Below are 25,857 nucleotides of genomic sequence, written 5' to 3' on the forward strand. Positions count from 1 at the left end.
CCTCGTCTAAATAGGTGTGCATTTCTTTCGCCACTACAATTCTAACTGTCAACAGTAAGTTGAGTCAGGGGCCCTGTAATGGCCAGGGTCCTTAGGCGACGGCATATGTTGCTTATGCCTAGAGCCGGCCCTGTCGCTGACTGTTCCTGAATCACACATTGTCTTAACAAATTCTTCACACCTCTTTGAAGAAATAAACTCCTCTCCTTCGACTAGTTTTGACTCAGTGCTTCCTCAGTGTCTCCCCCAGCTGTTTAAGTTTACGAGTAATAGTTGTTGACACTGAATGACCCACACTGATGCACCAAAGCACCATGCATTGCCAGAGAAGTCACAGATCAAGTGTGATAAAATCCCCCCTATTCAGTCATCACTGTTGGCCAGCATAACGATGGACTGTGGGTTGTAATGTTTATATCTGTCCCCCTACACTTGTTAGCTCCTTTAGGCCTATACGGCTTTTATACATACTGTCTCAATGTCACTTATAGTCACTGCTTTAACTTCAGCATAATTTGAATATATTTGTTTATACAACGTATACATTGTATATTTATGGAATTTATAAAAAGCATGAGCCTTGAAATCTAAACACGTTTGACAGACATGGAACTACTTTTCCCACAGGTACAATATACCCCCACGCAGTTATTGAGGTAACACACATCTCTCAATTCAAGATGAAAGAACACCAAACATTTACAGGAACATTCTCACACATCACTCATGTTCACTCACATCAGTCTTGTTGTTCAGCAATCAACACATCATTTCCCTTTCTCCTCGATAAATAAACCCTATTAAAAGATGGCCTCCTGGTATTAAAACGCCGAACACTGAACGACACTGCCATAGTTGTGGTCAGTCGTGTAAATAACTATGTTCTGCTGAGGGCCTGCTGATCAAACACTGCACCAAGCACCATTTTCTTTCTTAATCGACTGTATCATACAACCCCCTTCTGTTTACCTTAAACCAGATTGACCTTTTATAGAGCTGATTACTACGTGCTAATTACACTACACAGAAGGCTGGAGTTAGAACACACAGCAGGCAAACAGGCTGGAATATACACACAGACTCGCACATGCAAGCACAAAGACTTTCACACACACACACACACCACACACACACACACACACACACACAAACTCTGGTTTTCACACAGACTGGTACACACACACAACCCCCCACACACACAGGCGTTTACACACACACTCTGATCCAGCGTGTATGTGGCGTGTTTACATGTGGGCTCCATTTTGAGGTGGCGCGTGATAATCAACATGATCAGAAATCTGACTAACAAATGCTCCAGCAGCGCTGGTAGAGTAAACAGGTAATACATCTCGATCACATCAGCGTAGCATTCTACTGTAAACACTTTGTTCAAAATTCGTACTTGTGGCATCCCGTGCTGAAGGGAGATGCCGGCTGACATTCTTGGCGCTCTCCACAAGAAAGAGCTGTTGGAGAAATAGAGCTGTGAGTTTATGTGTTTGGTCATTTACGAGTTTCGCCAGAGCATCTGGTGGCTTTAATCACATGGGGGGGAATTAGTCAGAAATGTAGGAATGGTGAGGAGGAGGCGAGGTTTGGGTCAACTGGAGAGTCTCACGGGCCACCCTCTGTGTGTACTGAAAGGCTTTGTTGATGCCTTACTTCACAAATGAGTCATTTTCATCGGACATTTACGCTTATTTATGCAGGGATGGGGTCCATTCCATTTCTAATTCAGTCAGTTCACCTCTTGAATTGAAATTCAATGTACACATAGAAAACAACAGGCACTTTTCAATTCATGAAATGTGCCCATGTAAAGTGGTTCCTGGTCTGAACCCGTGCGTTCGCAGCAGCTATCAAAGGTCGCAGTTCACGGTCATTTTAACAGTCAACACCAGGTTCACTAAGAGGAGAGGGGAGGAAGCTGCCGTTTCTAGCAGTGACTGAAACTGATCCCTCTCCCTTGTAAAAGGTGCACACCAGACACATACAAGTGGAATCGCCTCAGTGAAATTGATCTCGGCGTGAACTGAATGAGTGAAGTGTATCATAGCCCTTTGCCACCCGGAAGTCCATGTGTGTGTATGCAGACCTGAATGCAAGTGTGTGTGTTTGTGTCTTAGCATGTGTGCACACGTGCATGTGTACATGTGTGAGTGGCGACTGACATCTAACCCGTGGGCTAAAAAAATATGATGGCAAAGAGGGGCGTGAGGCGATACCTTCTATAACTTCTACCCCTCAAATTAGTAACACTTTTAACAAGCCTGCCCACACATGGTTAACAAAGTGCTCACGACGGCAGGCCTAATAATTAACTGTGGAGCTCCCCAGATGAGCTCCAGGAGAGAAAGGAGCCCCATATATCATCAAACTATAGAGTAAGTCCTCCCCCCACCCCTCAGAATGGAAACAATATCATAAAAGGCCTGTAGTGACATAAAGCAAAACCATTAGCTTTGACGTCGAGGGAGGAGAAGTTAGGAGAAGTTAGCTCATTTGGGGTTTAAAAAAGGAAAGCGTCTGGACTGATCCTGTTCTTTATGGCCTGCCTGTCTGTGTAAGTCCCCAGATTTATCTCGGTGTCTGCACAGCAGGGCATAAATCATCTCTGGTCCCTCTGCCTCTCTTTCTGCCCTTCTTTTTCTCTCTCCCTCTTTCACTCTCTCTTTCACTCTCTCTCTCTCTCTCTCTCTCTTCCTTCTCTCTCTCTTTCCCTCTCTCTCTCGCTCCCTCTCTGATGTCAGAGCTTGGGATGTGGCCGTCAGCGTCTGCAGCAGGAAAGGGTCCTTTTTTTCTCTCCTCCGGAAGAGTTAGGCCATGAGACATTACCACATTGTATTTTGCGGTGCAGTTTGGGGGAACACTCCTGGCGCTGGCCAGGCCTGTGTGCCTCTGGGGCCTCTTTCCCTCTCTCTCCCTTTAATTAGATTATAACCGGGTCCCCATTTTGCCATTCTGCTGCCTGGGCTCCATCCTCCAATCCGCCAACCCGCTACAGTACCTTTGCCGGCCACGGCACCATAATATCTGGCCTTAAGGGTAGGAAATGACTTAAATGTCGGTTAGACAGGATTCTGTTACACCCAATGGTGTGCTGACAAAACAGCCAGGGTAATGGAGATGTTAAAAGTGCGAGAGCAATTGAGATTTACGGCCCAGGTTCTATGAAAAGTGCACACCCGACCAGAAGCACCACAGGCTGCACTGCTGTGGCCGGGAAGACATTTGGGCCGCAGCTGAGAGAACCATCACCACCCGGGTCAACTCCAAAACAGCCAATTAGAAGCGCGGGGACTGTTGCAGATCAATAAATGTCACCCGAGCATGACGCTGCTACTCAGAGGCCCAGACTTCATTTGTAAAGAATAAGGGAAAGAGGAGGAATGAGGCTGTCGGTCTGGATGCGAGTCTCTGAAGTACAGCCACTGGAACTCTCGTCTTGCGCCAAGTTATGGAATTATCTGAAGTTGTCTGCTCAGCAAGGAAAACAACATGGTGGCATTATGGAATGATACATTGTATATAACAGTGGCCAAGCTCCTAGAACAAGCATGAGAAGTCATGGCTCTACAATATATAAAAACAATTGCGCAAATACATTATCCAAAAGCTAAATAGAAAATATAATAAATATCAATGGCTCATCAACTGCTTGAAGTTGATTCATTGGTAACTATTGTGGGTTTAAACGATACAAAACATTCACGCAGTGAGACACATGCACCAACAAGGCATACATTCAATCCCACCCCAGAGCTGTCTATCTAAATGGGACGTGACAGTAGAAGGAAAGTCAGAGCGACGTCTGGAGACTTCCCTCGGAGGAAGTGAACAGTACGACTGATTCAGAGTCGTAAATCATTTCGGGGAGACGCTGGGAGCTGCCAAAGGGAGAGCGTTTTCCATGTAGACCACTGAGAGAGGAGCTCTCCAAAGACGTTCCACTGCACAGCGGGGTGGCTAGATGGATGGCTGAAACTGTGTGCTATTAGTCATTTCTTCCCAAAACATAATGCAAGTCACAATGCTATGATATGATAACAAAGTGTGTCGCTTTAGGCTTGGGGGTTTCATCTGGGAAATGGTTACAGAGGTTACAATTTCACAGCACTGCAATCGGAATATGCTCAGGCCCTGGAGGCACATTCTTCTCTAATGTTCTCAGTTCTGTACCAATGGGAATTAAACGTGTGACTGGGAGTTTGCATAGGTGTGTGTGTGTGTTAACTTGACTCTCACTGAAGGTGTCCTTGGTTGAGAGGCATCCAAGGAGTTGAGGAGGAAAGAAACAAAGATGACTGCTTCCTCCTGGCGGAGGAGGAGGGAAGATTCCCTGAAATATGTTGATATTCCATCCTCTATATTGCATACAGATTTGCAACATGGCCGTCAGAGCAATGGAGCTCCTGCCGTGAAAGAAAGCTCACAGGTAAAACCAGTGCCAGGTGCACAGCTGCTTCCAACTAACAGCTCTCCCTTTCTCCCTCTCTCCGTCCCCGCTCTCCCTTTCTCTCTCTCTCCATCCCTGCTCTCTCTTTCTGTCTCCCCCCCCACACACACACAAATCATTGCACAGATCACACCGCACATCAAAATGGGATTCAGTAAAAAAAAAAATGTTTCTAAGTGATGTACTTTACCAGACATTCAGTCCATTTAGACCCTCCTACTACCCCATATATACGAATAGCAGTTACAGCAAGACCATTTGTAACTGAGTGGTTTAGTCTGGAGTCCATGACACACAGCACACATGAGTGAGATAACTGTAGAGCTCCATCCTAATCCCAGTCTATCCCCTAGACCTCTTCCCTCTGTTTGGTTTCTCAGCTGTTTAGTTTACATAAGAGGGATATCCCCATTTGTAAAGTTCATCGCCACATCCCCCTCCACACACGACTCACACTCTCCACCTACGACAGAGCACTTCTACCCTTCCAAATACAAATAATCAGCCATGATGAGCGATAGGGCCGGCCTGCAGAGGTAATGGTAATGACGGATAATCACCGAGCCCAATTTAGACCACTCCGTTCTAGTTAACCAAGCCCACCCTAGGATCTCTGCATGGGGCTGCTATGGCGGCTGGATTTGGACCTCGTTACTGCTGATGGAGTCTTTTGGATGTGCTTGGATCAGGTTTGTTTCCAAAACCTCTCCTCGAGTACTGTACACCAAGCTGGTTCCACATGTTTGATGTAATCCAGCAATAGCACACCTGATTCAGCTAATTATGGGCTTGATGGTTAGTTCACCATTTAAATCAGGTGTGCTATTGCTGGAATAAATCAAATAAGTGGAACTGCCTATGGGTACTCAAGGAGAAGTCTGGGATACACTGGTTTAGGCTGTAACTGGGGCCCAGAATCTTTCCTTGTCAGTTCACACCTGGCTTTACACACATGGCCATGTGAATTGAACACAGTGGGAGATGGGACATGCAGGGCAGGCACAGGAGGTTGGTGGCACGTGGTAATGGCTGGAGCCGAGTAGGTGTAATGGTAACAAATACATCAAACAAATGGTTTCCATGTGTTTGATGCTATTCCATTCACTCCATTCCAGCCATTATTATGAGCTGTCCACCCTTCAGCAGCCTCCACTGAGGACAGGCTATAACTAGGGCCAAGAATCTTTCCTGGTCATGTCATGTGGTCAGGTGAAACTCCTGGACCTACCCAAGGCCATGTGTGTTGAGCACAGTGGGGAATGGGACAGGCCAGGAATGGGACAGGCCAGGAATGGGACAGGCCAGGAATGGGGCTGATGTCAGACAATACTTTAACACCGTCTGCCTGAGTCTCTGTTTCCTCTAGTTTCATAGGAACCCATCAGAGAGCTGATACCCTGCTGATTCTCATCTATAAAGCTCACTGCATGTGTGGACCAGTGACAGCTCTGCGAGAGAGAATGTGGAACAAATTTATGTGGTGAAAAGCAGAGACCATATAGGACATAAGGGAGAGTGGGGGATGGAGGGAGTGAGGGAAGGAGGGAGTGAGGGATTGGAGGGAGTGAGTGAGGGAGAGGGTGAGTGAGGGAGTGTGGGATGGGGGGAGTGAGGGATGGAGGGAGTGAGGGCTGGAAGGAGTGAGGGAAGGAAAGAAAGAAAAGACAATGCTTTAAAAGGGACAGAAAAATCCCTGGAGAAAAATATTATTCAACATTTATTTAGAGAGCAACAGAGAGAGGGGTGAGACAAAGGAGTGTTACCAACAGAATTTGGAGAAGTGAGAAGTGGAAAGGAGCGTTTTGAGGAGGTATTGGAGGAAGGTGCAATATTTGTAGAGGGCTGAGAGAGCATGGCGAGCACACAGAATGTGTGTGTAGCTGTAAAACACATGGCTGTTTGTGAGTGTCTCCCTCACTCACACTCACGGCGAGATTCTCTGTATCTCTTCTTACATCTATGTTCAATATATTCTCTCGAGGTGCAAATGAGCATAAGACAAAAGTGGAGCATTTTACCCACTGTAAGTTGTGTTACTCTGTCTGCTCTTTGTGTTAACCATTTACATCATCAGTACTCAGTTTGTAGTCCTTCCCCACACTCATTTCACTTTCATCTCACCTCAATCATTTTCTCCTTCATCTGGTTGATTTTGATGAATGTGTTGTATACTGGCAAATGTAACCCTCCACGTCAGTCTTGTATACCCCAATATAGTTGATCCCATAACTGTGGTCATTGTGTGTATAAAACCGACCCTGAGACAACCATGCACTGGTGCTGAATGAAGACAGATACTGTTTGGATTGGTTGGCCCAAGTGCTGGTGATTGCTCTAATTATAACCAGTTCGGATAAACTACCTCAATCTCCTCGATTATAATTCACACTTCACTCCACTAGATGGCAGTATTGATGTATGCAAAAATGCTGAACCTGCTGAATTCTTGGTGTATTCTTGACCGTGCTCCCGATGGTTAAATTGGTCCGCTAATACAGACCTAGTACATTTTCTTAATATATATTTTAAATTCAGCTATGCTTTGTGCCTCTCATAATAGCTTGAGTGAGGATCTAGAATTGTAATGACATCATAAGAGGCACTCGACAGAACTGACCTGGGTTCAGCTCACTAAATAGCTCACCTCCGGACTGTCAATAACACTGTTGTACTTAGCACTATATCTCCTACACACTCTGACCTGGGTTCAGCTTGCTAAATACCTCCCCTCCTGACTGTAAATAACACTGTTGTACTTGGCACCACATCTCCTCCACACCCTGACCTGTGCATCCCGTCTGTATACGGTATCCTCTTCGCTTTGTCTGCTCTTTTGACCCTTGATATATTTGTTTTTCAGTATCCAGGAAGAACGGTTTTCTAGTCTGTGGGTGTATTCTCTGCTGCTTTGTGTTCTAAGGGACCCTTTGGCCCAGAGTTCCTAAACTAAGTGATCCAAGTAGTGATCCAAGTTTAGAGGAAACACTAACACGCACACACTCTTTCTCACACGCACACACACACGCGCGAGCACACGCCTCGGGGCCTCCTGGGAAGCACCAAGGCCATAATCAAACCTGTCTGGTGAGGGTGATGACTGACTGTCTGGGCCTGGCAGATCTACAGACCCCCATTTAGTTGGAACTGTGTTTGTTCTCCTATTCAGCTCTGTAAAACAGTGAATAACAGTGAAAAATCAGCCTAGCTCTGCGATGTGGTGGCATGGTCTCCATATCTGTCTAGAGTTAAACGAGGTCTGCTCAGACATAACAAATGTCTATGACAGTGATTTCAGTCAGACGCACTCTGGTAGACCATGAGCAGGGTTGCGTAGTTTACTTTCTAAATGTAATCCGTTACAGCTCCAAGTTACTTGTCCAAAATTGTAATCAGTAACGTAACTTTTGGATGACCCAAACTCAGTAGCATAATCTGATTACATTCTGTTACTTTTACTTTCCCCTTAAGAGGCATTAGAAGAAGGCAAAAATGTATGTTACCAATTGAAAGACATCTATTGCAAGATAAATCAATGTTAAAGTTTACATAACTGGCCATAATGGATGTTACATTTTCCTCTATGGGTTGGTTATGTAGGCTTCTTCTAACCTAACCTAACCTTTCTACTACATATAATAATACCACTAAATTATATCTTTACATTAAAAACCAAAGTCTATCAGAATTCCAGTCATTCCAATAAATGTTATTACCCCTGATCTACAAGAATATGACTTTGAAATAAGTATAGATTAGCCTAATTGTTTTACCAGAGCATGACACCAAATGTAAGGACTTATTAGCCAGCCCTACTCTGTTGTTTATGATTTTGTTGTCATGGGGGACTGATTGGGCTCATTGATTCGAGTTGAAAAATAAATGCTGCATTCATTGAATGGCATGCTTTGCCAAGTGTGCAAAGCTTTCATTAAGGCAAAGGGTGGTTACCTTGAAGAATCTAAAATATAACACTGTTTAACACTTTTTTGGTTACTACATGATTCCTTGTGTGTTATTTCATAGTTTGTCTTCACTATTATTCTACAATGTAGAAAACAGTAAAAAATAAAAACACTTGAATGAGTAGCTGTGTCCAAACTTTTGACTAGTACTGTATATATAATTTATAAGTCCAAAAATAGATGTAGCAACTACATATTGCCCCTTTAAGTCTATCAAAAGTGTACAGGTATGAACATGTGTCCATTAGGCCTATGGATTTCATTAGGCCTAATCCGTTACTCCCCAACCTTTGCCATGAGGCTGGAACAATGAGGCTAAAGGAGGAGAGGGTAAGCCAAGGTGTCTAGATCAGAAACACTGGTTACCAAATAACCTTTTTTTGAACAAACAAAAAAGATAAAGATCAGTGATCTCACTTCTTTTATAAAATAAAAAGATGTTTATTGCCTGAACAACTGTTTTACGCTAAATGTATTGTGACTCTTCGTATTATGGTGTGCTACAGCAGTGTTTTCCAACCCTGGTCCTCCAGTACCCCCAACAGTACACTTCTTTTTATTTAATTTTGAATACCCTTTTTCTCCCCACTTTTCCGATTACAAACTTGTATCATCAATGCAACTCCCCAATGGGCTCGGAAGAGGCGAATGTCGAGTCATGCGTCCTCCGAAACATGACCCACCAAGACGCGCTTCTTAACACCCGCTCGCTTAACCCGGAAGCCAGCTGCACCAATGTGTCGGATGAAACACCGTTCAACTGACAACCTAAGTCAGGCTGCAGGCGCCCGTCCCACCACAAGGTGGCACTAGAGCACGGTGAGAGCAGTACACATTTTTATTGTAATCCTGGACAAGCACACCTGATTCAACTTGTCAACTAATCATCAAGCCTCAATGAGTTAAATGAGGTGCGTTTGTCCAGGGCTACAATGAAAATGTGTTCTGTTGGGGTTGGGAAACGCTGTGATACAGCAAATATCACCATGGAAGTGAGCTCAATGAGTCCCTTGTGGAGAATGAACAAACTACAACTCTAAAGAGCTCCTGCTGTACCATGATTATCCACCAGGTGTCCCTATATTGTCAGAGATGAACGATAATGTAAATCCGAGTACACTAAGTTTTCTGATCTGTGTCTAGTCCTCAGAAAATCAACTGATGAACTGAAAGATGTGCAAATCACATGCAGAAAATGTTTGAACACCAAGACATGTCATCTCATATTTTTATAAAACCTTCCCTCTGAAAACTGAAACAAGGTAAACAAATGTTTTAAGACGTTCCCTCATGTCTGGAAGCATGCAGTGGAGTGATCCTGACTCTCCCTGAGGCAGCTTCCTTCAACAGTGGGAATTCCACTACATTTTGCAGGATGTAAAATGTTGGATATCGGATCCGCCCTGGAAGTGTAAATGACATATACAAAGAAACAACAAAATCAATCGCTCTCCACCTCGGTACGGTCTGCTGTGGAATGTTAAGGGATCAAGAGAAAAAAGTCCATTGATGTTGAGACTTTCTTCCACTCCTGTGAGAAAAACACTAACCTGAGGGAATCCTTGTTCTCTCTCTGGGATTCTCTCTCTTTCACAAACACACATGTAATCACAAGCACACACCTAATGTTGCCTACACGTTTGCGCACTTGCACTCACACACACACACACACACACAGGTGTGAGTGATGGCTGACAGGAGGGATAAACAATGTTACACTACTAACCTGGGTTCTGTATACCTTTGTACTATGCCTCGCTTAGAGACTTACAGTAGGATGATAGACTATTGCCTTGGGCTCCCTCTTACTGTGTATGATTAGTCCATGCAGCTCCAGGGACTTACTGTGAGGAAGCTGGAGATTCAATTGGACTAAGCTGCTTCATTATGGGCTCAACTGATGTGTGGGGTCTCAGACAAAGCAATTACACTCGTCCCTTTCATGTTCTGTATATTTATCAGAAACACTGATGTAAGGTCTGTGCTACTGTGTCCATTTGAATGGAATATATAACCGTAGGGGCTGTGTCATTATAATGCCATAGGGAAGATTCTCTACAAAATGGTCAATGCAGTAATGAAACCAAAGAGAGAGTGAGATGTCCGAGGTAGTCTGCAAACCCTTAATGGTGTGGACATAGTATAATCAAAACAAAGACAATTTATGTGATGGCTAAAATGAAAAGAAAAGTCATTTTAATGAAATCAAACATTTTATACCTCCACTCAAACATGGCAGTACAAAATCACACATGTATACAGTAGATGTCAACTCCTCTCCTCCATTCAGCAGCAACTTTATGCAGTGATCTAGAGACCAACCCACATTTAAAAAACTATAGTATACTATGGTATATATACTATAGTATAAAGTGTAGTGTTTTTGCAGACGGTGTTTACTATAGTAATCTGTAGCATTTACAGTTAACTATAGTATAAAGACCGTTGTAAAATAAAAAGCGTAGTATATACTATAGTAATTAATGCAAGTGTTTTTGAAGATTGTAGTATTTACTGTAGTGTTTTTGCAGACATTACTGTAGTATTTACTATAATGTTCTTGTTTTATTATCTTTAACATAGAGGTGGAGGCTTTTTTCCTTTAGTAAATCTATTGGGGAAACACTAAAAGAGCTCACTGGGGTCTGAACGGATATTTCAGAGCTTCTGCTCTTTTCTATAACCTGTAGGGACACACAATTATAGGTGGCACAAATTGGGATATGGGGAGGGTAATGGGCATGGTATATGCCAATTAAATATTGTAGTATTTAATATAGTGTTTTTGCTGACATTACTGTAGTATTTACTATAGTATTCTACTGCATACTACAGCATTCTATAGTAAGGACTACACATGATCGAAGGATACTACAGTGTGTAGTATATTATAGGGTTTACTACACAATTATATAGTAGGTACTGTAGTATTCTATAGTAAACTGTAGTATTTATTCATGTGAATGAAACACAGTACTGTTTGAATTCTCAGACCATAGGACTATAGACAGTCTCACACACTTGCATAGCAAACTGTCTCCATACACACCCCTGTCTCATGTTAAACTCTTCCCTATCCATCACACTGTTCCTTTTTCTAGTGCAGTTCACGACATACAGAGTTTGAAGGCTTGGAGTGTTTCTCAAACACACACCTTGTGGCCAATCCGTAGGTGGGTAGTGATAAAGGTGGTCCGAGGCGAGGCTGTACAAAGTGATCTGCTCTTCCGGGTTGGCTCACGCCTGGAGCAGCTGTCCTGTAAGGGCAGGGCTTCTGTCCCGGATCAGAGCACATGACATCTGGGCCACCTTCTCCACTGACCGCCCCCAAAGTGTAGCTTCCTGCAGCATCCACATACATACAGAGAGACACTGTGAGGATCCTGAGTGCAAAGACACAAAGAGATGGTGTTTGGATCATCTGCATAATCTGATCCACAGACAGACATACTGTGCTGCTGCATATCCTGATCTATCAAACCAATCACAGTGGGGAGAATCTCCTTCACACACGTTTGACTGTTCAAATACAATACACAGCCGTTTGAGCTTATTTAGAACAGACAAAAACAGTACAATCCACCAAGTATACCCATCGATATTCACACACACACACACACACACACACACCCTGCTGGGATCACACCAGAAGCCTTGTGATTGACAGATACGTCGACTTACACAGGACGTCCCATGTCGAGTCCATTGTCTCTTAGGAGGATTCCTCCCTGAAAAAGCAGCCCTTCTCACATTCTCCGGTGTTGTAATGCCTACCGCATGTCCATAACATTGGCCAAACAAACATTTTAATTCTCCTAAATCAAATTTTGTTAAGAATTCCCATTTGCAGGGTGGGTGGGGAAATGATCGTTGCCCACATGTGATTCGATAGCGAGTTCAATCAACAGACGGAAGCAATTTGAAAAAGAGAGCACTTCAAAATTAAACCTCTGTATGATTTTTTTCCAAAAGTGCTTTTCTGAATTACAGGTCCCGTTGCACTCGTAAGCCCAGGCGAGGGCATTCTTTACAGTTTACAGTGCATGATATTGGATAGATCTGCAGCAAACCACACATTCAACTACAGACAGAATGTGTGTGTCTGATCTAACCGACTAGGGTCCCACTGCTTTTAAAAGGCAGACTCTAATGTTGTGGTCATTTGCTTTCGTGATTCCTCTGTGCCTTGTGTTTTTTTTCAGGCTGCCTGCGAATGCCTTTCGTAATCGTCTTTCACTCCCTTCTCCATTCCGGACATCAGTGAGTGACTGCCGGTTTGGGTTAGTAGTTGCTTGATGAGGCCTCAACGTTGGGATAAGTCTGGTTTATGTCTTTCAGACCCAGCAGTGGTTTAGAGAACTATGGTGCTGCCGTCCTGTTCCACCACTGATCTGAGATCTGAGGGGGATCACTTGGCATGTACTCTACTCTATTCAGCCTGGTCAATTTCACATTAGACCTCGTGGGTTTGAATATCATCCTAGTCACAAAGCATTGGAAACTGTGATGAAATGAGATTTCATTAAAGACTTACTTTCTTCACGTTTTAATTTATTTGAATGATTTTTAGAGTGACTACTCATTTGTGAACCTATAGTGCTTAATCTATTGCTACGGTGTCCATATTAGGACAGACTCAGAGTCACAAGGAGTTAGTTTCTGCACTCATCTCCTAGTGGAATGATGTGTAATTGGAATGTTGTTTGATTTCATAGTGTAAAATTGTAATAAGAATCATTTCTAATTCAGCCCTTCCTGGGTATTATTCAGATGAAACGTTATCAGTGACCAGACCTAAAGGACGTGTAGGGGTGCAGGGGAATGTACGTGTTGAGGTATGAGAGTGCTCAGAGCGGTGAGCGTGGAATCAGGCCTGACCGTGGTTAATGTGACTGAGCACTGGGATCCAGAACTCCTGGAGTAACTCCCTAATCAGAACCAGTGTTGGGGAGTCAGATGACAAGCATTTTCCACACCAAAAGGGGATCCGAGGCTACAACTGCTGCTAGACGGATCAGCAATGATCTATTGATTAAAACATAATGGAGTCAAAATATGGTAGCTTTGAGCAGGTTCAAGGAGTATTTCATTTCAGCTTTTCCTGTGTTCACCTAATATGTTTTTCTATTTACATTTGGCCATGGTTTTAAGAAATCAGAAAAGCGCAGGGAATGAAAAAAAATGAGGCCCTCCTGCTTTTCTTTAAGATGTACCAAAGTCATTGCTATTTTATTTAAAGGAATACTTCGGGATTTTGCCAATTAAGCACTTTATCTACTTCCCCAGAGTCAGATTTTTACCTTTATTTAACTAGGCAAGTCAGTCAAGAACAAATTCTTATTTACAATGACATCCTAGGAACAGTGGGTTAACTGCCTTGTTCAGGGGCAGAATGACACATTTTTGGTGGATGTACTCATGGACACCATTTTTATGTCTCTGCATTCAGTATGAAGGAAGTTGGAGACAATTCCGTGAGAGAATGCTAACTAGCGTTAGCGCAATGACTGGGGGTCTATGGTATCTATTAGCTTGCTAGCAGTTTGCATCAAACTGCACACAGATATAAAAAAAATGGTATCCATGAGTTCATCTGACTCTGGGGAAGTAGATAAAGGGCTTCATTGCCAAAATCCTGATGTATCCCTTTAATTACTTGTACTTGGCAATGCAGCCTGGTTTCAAAGACTAGACGTAACATAGTAAACGTAATTCCGTTTGACTCAATTAGTAAGATATGTTTGGTTTGGTATGGCTACATAAGACAGATGGTTACTTAAAGTCAAAACTAAAGTAGGGTGGTTGGTCTGGGAGGATGGGGGTGATATAACGCGAACGTCTAGCAACCCAAAGGTCACGAGTTCGAATCTCACGGACAATTTTAGCTACTTAGCAACTAATTATGTTAGCTAACCCTTCCCCTAATCATTTTAGCAAATTCTTCCCCTAACCTTAACTCTTCCCCTTAACCCTAACCTATCTAAAGTTAGCCAGCTAAATACAGTAGCCACCTAGTTAGAATTCGTAACATATCATACATTTTGCAAATTCGTAACCTATTGTACGTTTAGCAAACTCGTAATATATCATACGAATTGTAATTCATAACATACGAAATGGATGATGGACATCCACCAATTAATACATATGAAACATAACATTCTAACTGGAGTGTCGTAGATTTACATACAGAATAATAAGAAATGCTCTGAGACCAGGTTGGGCAATGAGGATGGGGGCCAATACATCTGTGAGCAGTCAACAGAGTATGGTAGCAAATGTACTTTTTTACCCCAACGTTGACTGGATATTCCACCATAAGAGAAATACACGTTAGTTTGTCAGTGATTGGGAGCCAAAGCTTTGCGAGAAATCAAAGCATTCTAGGAAACCTGATTGCAACTCTTCCCCTTTATTTGCACCATAAGTAAATCACTAATACATTATTTTCTCTCTCGGTCTTCAATCTATTTCAGAAAAATAGCTTATTGATAAAGGCCATGGCTATCAGTTCATCACACGGAATCGATCCCAGAATGTTTGAGGCATTAGTGGACTATGAGTATGATAAATGCTAATTAGTCCATTATTTACCACCCAAGTGCATTGTCTAAGGGAAAGTCCGGGAAAGCATTAAGAGTATAGTGTCATGTCATGGGCTCATTTGAGACAGCTACAATCCCAGCCCTAACCACCAAGCTAATGATCACTCCCCTTAACAAGGTCTGTTTGGTTATAGGCGCAGCATGACAAGTCTAACTGCTGGAGAAAAAAAAAGAAAGGAATAAAAAAAGAGAGGAATCAAGAGAAAGCAACTGGAGATCACCAAGGAGGATTAACATTTAAAGCCCTGTCTAAACCTTTGTGTTCAATTTTTCCACTTGGGAAATACATGCCTTTAAAATATGAATTATACTTCATAACGACGCATTATTAAATCAACTAGTCGCTATCTGGTACATGAGCAAGAATTGAGTCCCTTTGAAGTCACTACAGCTTTGAACAGACACAACTGTCGCTGGCTGTTGCCAACTTGAGCAATTGGGGGAGAAAGGCCTGGTCAGGGAGGTGACTAAGTACCCGATGGTCACTCTGACAGAGATCCTCTGTGGAGATGGGAGAACCTTCCAGAAGGACAATCATCTCTGCAGCACTCCACCAATCTGGCCTATGGTAGAGTGGCCAGACAAAAGCCACTCCTCAGTAAAAGGCACGACAGCCCGCTTGGAGTCCTAACGGACTCTCAGATCATGGGAAAAAAGATTCTCTGGTCTGATGAAACCAAGATTGAACTCTTTGGCCTGAATGCCAAGCGTCACGTCTGGAGGAAACCTGGCACCATCTCTACGGTGAAGCATGGTGGTGGTAGCATCATGCTGTGGGGATGTTTTTCAGCAGTAGGGACTGGAAGACTAGTCAGGAACGAGTGAAAGATGAACAGAGCAAAGTAGGCAGAGATCCTTGATGCAAACCTGCTCCAGAGGACTCAGGACCTCAGACTGGCGTGAAGGTTCACCTTCCAACATGACAACAACCCTAAGCACACAGCCAAGACAATGCGTGAGCGTCTTCGGGACAAGTTTCTGAATGTCCTTGAGCGGCCAAGCAAGAGCCTGGACTTGAACCCGATCAAACATCTCTGAAGAGACCGGAAAATAGCTGTGCAGCGACGCTCCCCATCTAACCTGACAGAGCTTGAGAGGATCTATGAAGAAGAATGGGAGAAACTCCCCAAATACAGGTGTGTCAAGCTTCTAGCGACCCAAGACTCAAGGTTGAAATCACTGCCAAAAGTGCTTCAACAAAGTACTGAGTAAAGGGTTTGAATATCTATTTAAATGTGATCAGTTTTTTATTTGTAATACAATTTTATTTTTAACTGTTTTTGCTTTGTCCTTGTGGGGTATTCTGTGTAGATTGATGAGAAAAATCACCCAATTTAATCAATTTTAGAATAAGGCTGTAACGTTACAAAATGTGGAAAAAGTGAAGTGGTCTAAATACTTTCTGAATGCACCGCATAACTGGTTTCAGATTGAAATGTAGGCCTATCCGATGACAGAAAGAGGAAACCGAGTCATAAATAATGGCAGCTCACTCAAATGACTCTGAATGGGCTTGACAGACATGGCAGGTACCTCTGCTGACCCTAGCTCACCCACTACACTTTCCTGTCATTGGCAGAGTGTCTGTCTGTTCAGTGCTCCCCTCTTCGCTTCTTTCCACTGCTGGCACTCCAGGATGCATAAACTCCTCTCACTAATGAGGCCCTATCTGGCCCATTGTTACGAACACATGCACTCAAGTCACACACGCACACTCAACAGGTCCCTGTATATAGCCATGTTATTTTCCACTCCCTCTATATAGCCATGTTATTTTCCACTCCCGCTATATAGCCATGTTGTTTTCCACTCCCTGTATATAGCCATGTTATTTTCCACTCCCTCTATATAGCCATGTTATTTTCCACTCCCGGTATATAGCCATGTTATTTTCCATATATAGCCATGTTATTTTCCACTCCCTGTATATAGCCATGTTATTTTCCACTCCCTGTATATATATAGCCATGTTATTTTCCACTCCCTGTATATATATAGCCATGTTATTTTCCACTCCCTGTATATATATAGCCATGTTATTTTCCACTCCCTGTATATAGCCATGTTATTTTCCACTCCCTGTATATAGCCATGTTATTTTCCACTCCCTGTATATAGCCATGTTATTTTCCACTCCCTGTATATAGCCATGTTATTTTCCACTCCCTGTATATAGCCATGTTATTTTCCACTCCCTGTATATAGCCATGTTTTTTTCCACTCCCTGTATATAGCCATGTTATTTTCCACTCCCTGTATATAGCCATGTTATTTTCCACTCCCTGTATATAGCCATGTTATTTTCCACTCCCTGTATATATATATCCATGTTATTCTCCACTCCCTGTATATATATATATCCATGTTATTCTCCACTCCCTGTATATATATATATAGCCATGTTATTTTCCACTCCCTGTATATATATAGCCATGTTATTTTCCACTCCCTGTATATAGCCATGTTATTTTCCACTCCCTGTATATAGCCATGTTATTCTCCACTCCCTGTATATAGCCATGTTATTTTCCACTCCCTGTATATAGCCATGTTATTTTCCACTCCCTGTATATAGCCATGTTATTTTCCACTCCCTGTATATAGCCATGTTATTTTTTCCATTTTCCACTCCCTGTATATAGCCATGTTATTTTCCACTCCCTGTATATAGCCATGTTATTTTCCACTCCCTGTATATAGCCATGTTATTTTCCACTCCCTGTATATAGCCATGTTATTTTCCACTCCCTGTATATAGCCATGTTATTTTCCACTCCCTGTATATAGCCATGTTATTCTCCACTCCCTGTATATATATAGCCATGTTATTTTCCACTCCCTGTATATAGCCATGTTATTTTCCACTCCATGTATATAGCCATGTTATTTTCCACTCCCTGTATATAGCCATGTTATTTTCCACTCCCTGTATATAGCCATGTTATTCTCCACTCCCTGTATATATATAGCCATGTTATTTTCCACTCCCTGTATATAGCCATGTTATTTTCCACTCCCTGTATATAGCCATGTTATTTTCCACTCCCTCTATATAGCCATGTTACCTTTACTCGTAATTGTTATACACTGTGTATTTATTCCTCGTGTCTCTATTTCTATTTGGAAGGGCCTGTAAGTAAGCATTTCACTGTTAGTCTATACCTGTTGTTAACAAAGCATGTGACGAATAACATTTGATTTGATTTACTTGCTGAGAGAGAGGGAATCTGAAACGGGGGGGGGTCATTTCTCCATGTCTCTAGCACCATCTAGTCAGACCCAATAAAATGTCCTCCAGGGCTGAGGTGGTTTTCCATTGGCTCTCAGTCTCAACATGTCTTCCAGAGGTTTAATATGGATGGGGAAAACAGTTGGTTGGGGTGCAACACCACACACAAATGGGCCTCCAGTATCTCTGAGGCATAGAGAAGTGCTGAGACATGTGGAGAAGAAGTAAGTATTATAAAACAGGTAGTTTGGATTCTGGATGCTGATTGGCTGAAACAGTATACATGTAATGATTGCACTGTAATCGATGCTTGTCAAATGCCTGATCCAAATATGTGCACCAATAAATACGTATACACACTAGGTATAGTGCCCACCTGTGTTGTGGGATACAATGAAAAGTCCCAACACATGTATCTGAGACCTAGTGCTCTCACAACAAGGGTAGGTCCATTTTTTGGGACATTTCATATTAACCTAGGGAATACGAAATTAACCCAAATGAGCTTGACATATGCAACATTAGACTAAAACCACAGAGCACTTTGATAATGGAATATAAATACAATATATTTCACATGGGGTAACCTCACTTTCCACTTTATCATGACAGTCTGCCATGGACTTTCACATAGAAAATCTCCCTGATAAAAGTCCATCATTTGTACACATTAGTGGGAAAAGTGTCACAAGTTATACAGTATATGCCATATGTAACCCAAGAGCAGAGCATACAGTTACACTCATATAAAAGTTACTCCTCTACAGCAAATCATCCACACCTCATATTTTTTAATACCTGTTCCTTCTACATGGACATCTTCACTTAAAAGGGCATCGACAAATGTACTTAGAATAGGTATCAAAAGTTAGTGACATATTGGATAAACACAAATGCTCTCTCGCGAGCACGGACACACACACACACACACACACACGCTAGCCTTGTTATTCCAAACTGAAACCACACGTTTACAGAATGGAACTACAAATCATTACGGAATCTATTTTTACATGCTGTTTAAGAGGAGGATTTTGACAGGAGGAAGACTATACCTCTTTGAAAGAGGAGAAAACATCAGCAGACCACACAATAAGCAATCCTTTGAGTACTAGCTAACTTCACTTTTAAAATGCCACAGATGGGATCAACCTTTCCATCATGGAAGCAGAGCTGTGTATAGCAGTCCACCGCCACACATGAAGGGGCTCTTTGAAGCTTTGGGGTTTAGCAATTAGGAGTTTTAACAGTGACAATTTGCACGCCTCTGTCATTTTGAGATCTCAAGCCCCGAGGACTAGCTACCGAGGGCTCCCACTTCAGTTCCCTTCATGGATTGCCAGTGGAGCTGGAGTCCTCAGTAAAAACAGCTCAAGGAAACGCTTCCAGTAGCGCCGGGCCAAGTGTCCTGGAAAGAGTTGTTAGAATCACACTACCCAGCGAAGAAATGGTCCAAAACGTCCTGTTGAGACATACTGCATGACAAAATGTTTGGGGCTCATTGTAATGTTCTTCTATGCTTGTCGTACCGTTAGCCACAAGGGCAGTATCAGTTTCTGTGGGCAGTTTCGAACTCTTCCATGAGCAGATCCGCCTTGCTAAAAACGCTGAACATTTGCTTCTTGTTTATTATCGTCTAAAATAGTAGGCTAAAATAAGAAAAAGTTGTATAAGAAGCTCTCCCCAAATGACCTATGAGGTGAGTCCCGTTGGTACAATATGACTGGGGACGCACGCACAGACACACACACACACACACACACACACACACACACATTCCCTTTGGTTTAAAAGGATTGTGTTTCATCCTTCTGACAGCATGTCCTTTTCTTGGTATTGAGGAGCCACCACCCCCTCCCCTCTAATTCTATGGGGGTCTGGTTAATGTCTGGTTCAGAGACTTGATATGAACCCAAACCTAACACCCAAGATTTGGAGTAATTTCATCCAAAGTACAGCCTACAAGGCTACTGCTTGGGCCATGCTAAATTAGGAGGATCCAACTCAACAGTTAAACCATTGACTTGGGATTAGTGATTCAGGCCAAAGGGTCTGGAGGTCAGGAAATGTGGCCGCTGGTCAATGATTTTAGGGTGAGGCGTTGAATGTGGCAAGGTGCCAGAACGTCTGCTGCACTTTATTTGAAAACGACACGTACTGTATGAGAATTCTTAAGTGCGTCGATGTTTATCCTCCACCACTTGTGTGGAACTTTTGCGAGTCTCCTCAGACTTTCCAGACAAGGAAAACCACACTTGCATTGATACATAGCTGCTTCTTAGACCCCACTGACACAACAATTGCTGTTGCACAAGCTGCTCACAGTACAGCGAGAAAACTCACTTTGAAAAGGGGTTTCCAAAATATTCTGACAAATATGGTATGTATAGACTTCCCTTTGACTAACCAAACAACAAACCCAGTCAAAATGGGACATAGAGCATTTTAGCAAAGAAAAGAAAAAGGAAGTCTGTGTTTCCATAGGGTCATTTCAGAATGAATGCTGTGTTATTTCAACAAGCTCGAGTGAATGAGTGATGACTTGAATTTGGCCCAACGGCAGACATACCTATAAACAGTAACCAGGACAATGACTCTTATATGCACTGGGATAAACCAACCTCCACCCACACAAACAGCCACCCACCCACATACATACACAGACACACACACCTAATTTGGTTATGATAGTAGAAAGTCCCTATATTACAGATAAACATGACACGGTCTGCATCGTAGGACATCTTAGGTCAAATACAGGTACTGGTATTTTGCTAACTGACACCCCAGACATGACACACCCTGGACTTAAACCCAGTACATCCTGGTCACGGCTTAGCGTCCTCACTTCCACTCCAAACACGGAGGTAGAATGTAATCGCAGACATATCTCCCATAAGCCAGGCATACAAACACCGGTGCAACAATGTGTTTCTATACTTCTGTCAAAACAATGGCATCTCACAGACTAAACAACGAGGGGATGTGCAGGTCGTGCGGCCTACCAGATGATGAGTGTGAAACTGCGTGGGCAGGCAATGGGCCGTGAAATTGACATCAAAACACTTCACAAAAAAATAGGTGTTTAAGACAGACGCATCACTGATTTCAATCAAATCTAAACTTTTGGAATTGGACTCTATTCTCATCACCTTCAAAGATACAGTATATGTAGGTAAGGATGTTCTAACATTGTAATCACATCCAAGGTTTACTGTGAGGATTTTCCACAGCCCAAAACACACAATACCATATCACAGTGAGGTCCTGCCCCCAATGAAGACACAGGCACACATCTGAAAGGTGAACACTTCTCAAAAGAAGCCTTAAAAAGGAAAATGTAAAGCAAAAGTGTAATCCTTCCAGTGCCATCTCTCTCGCACAACATTATAGACGTGTTAACTCTATCCGCCAATACTGTGGGTGGTCAATACTGTGGGTGGTCAATACTGTGGGTGGTCACAGCGCACAAAGCTAGTGGTAAAGTAAATTCACATATGAATACACTTTGGCGTTCTTTGCCTGAGTATATGTTTACAAACTAATTTAGAGAGACATGGAATGTATTAATCCACTATAAAAGAACATATCCTTTTGTTTGTAATAGTTCCCGTAGTTGGAATGCCGTTTCCCCGATTGGGACATCTAAGTCAAGTCCTATCACTGAGAAAACCCATTGATGGTCTATTTAAAAATCGACCAAATCAAAGCTGAGTAAACAGTGCTTTTGGTATGTCTAAGTCCTCCCTAGCCAAACTCCTGCGGTTGAGTTTCACACATACCAACACACATCTGGCGCACTCTGGGCACAAAAGATCAAGCTTGATATCCTGCAAGTCTCCTGGGTCCACATCTTCCCAAGGCCCTATGGGCCCTGGTGCACTATATAGAGGAAAGAGTGCCATTTAGGACTCACCCAGGGGGGTTCTTATCTTGGTTTCCCCAAGGATGCACAATAACAGTTACAGACATCATTATGAGAAAACAAAAGAGAACAAATTAGGCTTATGACAGGGGAAAATACTGTGTGAATGAGTGGCTGCATATTGGAACATAAATCTGATGCTAGCCATTAGAAGATCTACAGAAGATTGGCCAAATCTGTCAGCGCTGTCGGATATGTTATTGGAGTGACGCAAAACAGCTTTCACATTGGGGTTGAGTTTTTGCAAGCACTTGATTCACTTTATCTACGGTTCATTCAGCCGTGCACTTTTCCTATGCAGTGCCTCAAATTATACAGTACACTTTTTCCAAACCCTGGTACAAGACACATTTCAAATCAACAGAGCGAACTAAATACATGTATTTGAATTACTGTTAAATTACAGTTTACCTCATTCCTTGCATTCTCACTGTGTCAGTGTAGGTCCTTCTCTAACAAAGATAAAATAGTGCTTACATTTGTCTTGTTTCACTGCATGTACAAGTAGGCAACCTGTACCAGTGTGAGGTTTGAAATGGGATATGCAAAAAACACATTTCCCAACTCCTCCTTCGACACCCTCGTAGACTGGGGTCACGGCCAGAGTTCAGCCATTATCCATGGCGACCCTGGAGCAATTAAGGTATTAAGCAATTAAGTGCCTTGCTCAAGGACAGATCGACAGATTTTTCACCTTATCGGATCGAGGACTCAAACAAGCAACCTTTTGGTTACTAGCCCAATTCTCCAACCGCTAGGCTACCTGCAGCCCATATGAAAGTACTCTTGAAGGGTGCTACTCAAGATCTATAACACATCTCAGTTACCACAAATACACGTGGCATCTTAGCCCAGGAGAATTGTTGAGCTGTGGTTGAGGGTAATTGGGAGCGTGCCCAAAACCACAGTGGCGGTGGTCGTCCCATGATACCCTGTGACCTCGGTGGGGGTGCATGTCCAGGTATGATTATGAGAAGGGTGTACAGTTTTGCCTGCCTGCCATGCGGACGGTGGACCTAAACAGGGAAGAGGATTGACCTATAAAGCCTTCCTTTTTTCTTTCTCTCGCTTTTCTCTTCTTTTCCAGGGGCTAATCTCGTCTCAGGTTTAAGGTATTCCTGGTCTGGGATCTTTGAGAAGGAAACGCGGGGCGGGTAAACATCAGGGCTCTCACTGCGTGGATTAGAGCGCCCATATATCACTGTGACAACCCTCTTTTCATGCAGTGACAGTTTTCCAAGACCCTGCGCTGGGGGGTATCCGGTGACACTTCCTATCGCCGCGGCAGCCATTGATAGGGGATACGATCAGTTTTCACACCGTCAGATCGGTTTACTGCACTAGAGCGTCTCCCAACTCTCACCACCGACAACTTCAGCCAACGGCTTAAAATGGTCTGAGTGTTCAGTGTTCACACATCATGTCACACATGTCAGGTGTGCATCTTTGGTCAGGTAGAATAACACCATCGCAACAGGTCTGTGGAGGGGCTTTGATCACAGATCTTTCCACAAAGGCAGCAGTTCATTGTCTGTGACTCCATTTGTTCAGCTTGGGAGAAATCTTTACCTTAGGTAAACATAGGAATGATTCTGCCACGCTGCGTTCCAGCTTTGGGTGTTGCCTTGAATAACATGAAACCACAGTCATGGCTCCTTTAAGTAGATCAACTTTGGGTCCAAAATACATTTTCTGAAGGCCAATGAGTTGGGGATGAAGAAATTCATAATTTTTATACACTTAAAAATGGCACTCATTTATTCATCTTTAAAGCTAAAATACTACTAAAATTGCCATTAATATGTGCAAAAGTGTACTGTGGCAATCCATTCTACAGTAGATAGATATAACTCAACCCCAGACATTCAGTTCTCCATTATCCTGTACTGACTTCTGGGGGTGTCTTGTATTCCCCCAGTATGATACATAATAGAAGCATTTCAATTATCTCCATTATTGTTCTTCTCTATCCCTACTTACTGTGGTTGAGAACAACCATTCATTTAACACCAAATGTGAAAACACTTAGGGAGGAACAAGAGCTGTATGCTGTTAAGCAGGTAATTTTGGGATCACATTACCTCAGACGTAGACTACATTATATTTCTCCTTCTCCTCCTCTCTAAGGACAATGTCAATACTGAGCAAAAACAGAGAATACAACCAAATCAGTAATAATCCTGAAACAACAAGAACATTTAGTTTTGGGGGATATATGAAGAAACGCAAGGGGCCAACAATAGATCCCTGCGGGTCCCCGCATGTAATATCAAAGACATAGTCTCCTAATGCAACAAAACATTGTATCCCAATAAGATATCAGTTAAAACACTCCATTACTGGTCCTGATAAATATACTACATGGCATTCAGGTTGCAGAGTATACAATGGAGCAATAGTGAAAATGTACTCCACCATCACCAGACACCATCAGGTAATTTCACTTGCAACTTCCTCTTGCTGCAGTAGGGGATCTACACTACCGGTCAAAAGTTTTAGAACAACCAACTCATTTAAGGGTTTTTCTTAATTTTTGTACTATTTTATACATTGTTGAATAATAGTGAAGGCATCAAATCTATGAAATAACACATGGAATCATGCAGTAAACAAATCAAAATATATTTCATATTTGAGATTCTTCTTTGCCTTGGTGACAGGTGTGCACACTCTTGGCATTCTTTCAACCAGCTTCATGAGTAGTCACCTGGAATGCATTTCAATTAACAGGTGTGCCTTCTTAAAAGCTAATCTGTGGAATTTCTTTCCTTCTTAATGCATTTCAGCCAATCAATTGTGTTGTGACAAGGTGGGGGGGGGGGTATACAGAAGATGGCCCTGTTTGGTAAAATACCAATTCCAGCGCAAATAAGCAAAGAGAAACGACAGTCCATCACTTTAAGATATGAAGGTCAGTCAAAACCTGAAAAAAACTTTGAAAGTTTTTCAAGTCACAAAAACCATCAAGTGCTATGATGAAACGGGCTCTCGTGAGGACTGCCACAGGAAAGAAAGATTCAGAGTTACATCTTCTGCAGAGAATAAGTTCATTAGAGTTACCAGCCTCAGAAATTGCAGCCCAAATAAAAATGCTTCACAGAGTTCAAGTAACAGACACATCTCAACATCAACTGTTCAGAGGAGACTGTGAATCGGGCCTTCGTGGCCGATTGCCGCAAAGAAACCATTAATAGAAGGACACTAATAATAAGAAGAGACTTGCTTGGGCCAAGAAGCACAAGCAATGGACATTAGATCAGTGGAAATTTGTTCTTTGGTCTAGAGTCCAAATTTGAGATTTTTGGTTCCAACCGCCGTGTCTTTGTGAGACGCTGTGTGGGTGAACGGATGATCTCCGCATGTGTATTACAAACCATAAAGTGTGGAGGAGGAGGTGAGATGGTGTGGGGCTACCACAGCATTTTGAAGCGATAGACCATCCCATCTTGTTAAGGCATAGTGGGACTATCATCTGTTTTTCAAAAGGACAATGACCCAACACACCTCCAGACTGTGTAAGGGCTATTTTACCAAGGAGAGTGATGGAGTGCTGCATCAGATGACCTGGCCTCCACAAATTCCCGACCTCAACCAAATTGGGATGTTTGGGATGAGTCGGACCGCAGAGTGAAGGACAAGCAGCCAACAAGTGCTCAGCATATGTGGGAACTCCTTGAAGA

At 42.7% G+C, this 25,857-nt stretch overlaps 1 protein-coding gene across 1 annotated transcript in view; it reads right to left on the reverse strand.

Moving 5' to 3' along the window:
• Positions 1–10,612: 10,612 nt before the first annotated feature.
• crppa (CDP-L-ribitol pyrophosphorylase A) overlaps positions 10,613–25,857 on the reverse strand; it is a 36,155-nt gene continuing 20,910 nt past the window's right edge. Inside the window, exon 10 of the mRNA XM_064948461.1 lies at positions 10,613–11,760. Within this exon, the coding sequence (XP_064804533.1) occupies positions 11,656–11,760 (105 nt within the window). The 3' untranslated portion in view covers positions 10,613–11,655. The remainder of the gene's footprint in view (positions 11,761–25,857) is intronic.

Source organism: Oncorhynchus masou, chromosome 30 (genome assembly GCF_036934945.1).
Source record: "Oncorhynchus masou masou isolate Uvic2021 chromosome 30, UVic_Omas_1.1, whole genome shotgun sequence".
NCBI classification, from domain to species: Eukaryota; Metazoa; Chordata; class Actinopteri; order Salmoniformes; family Salmonidae; genus Oncorhynchus; species Oncorhynchus masou.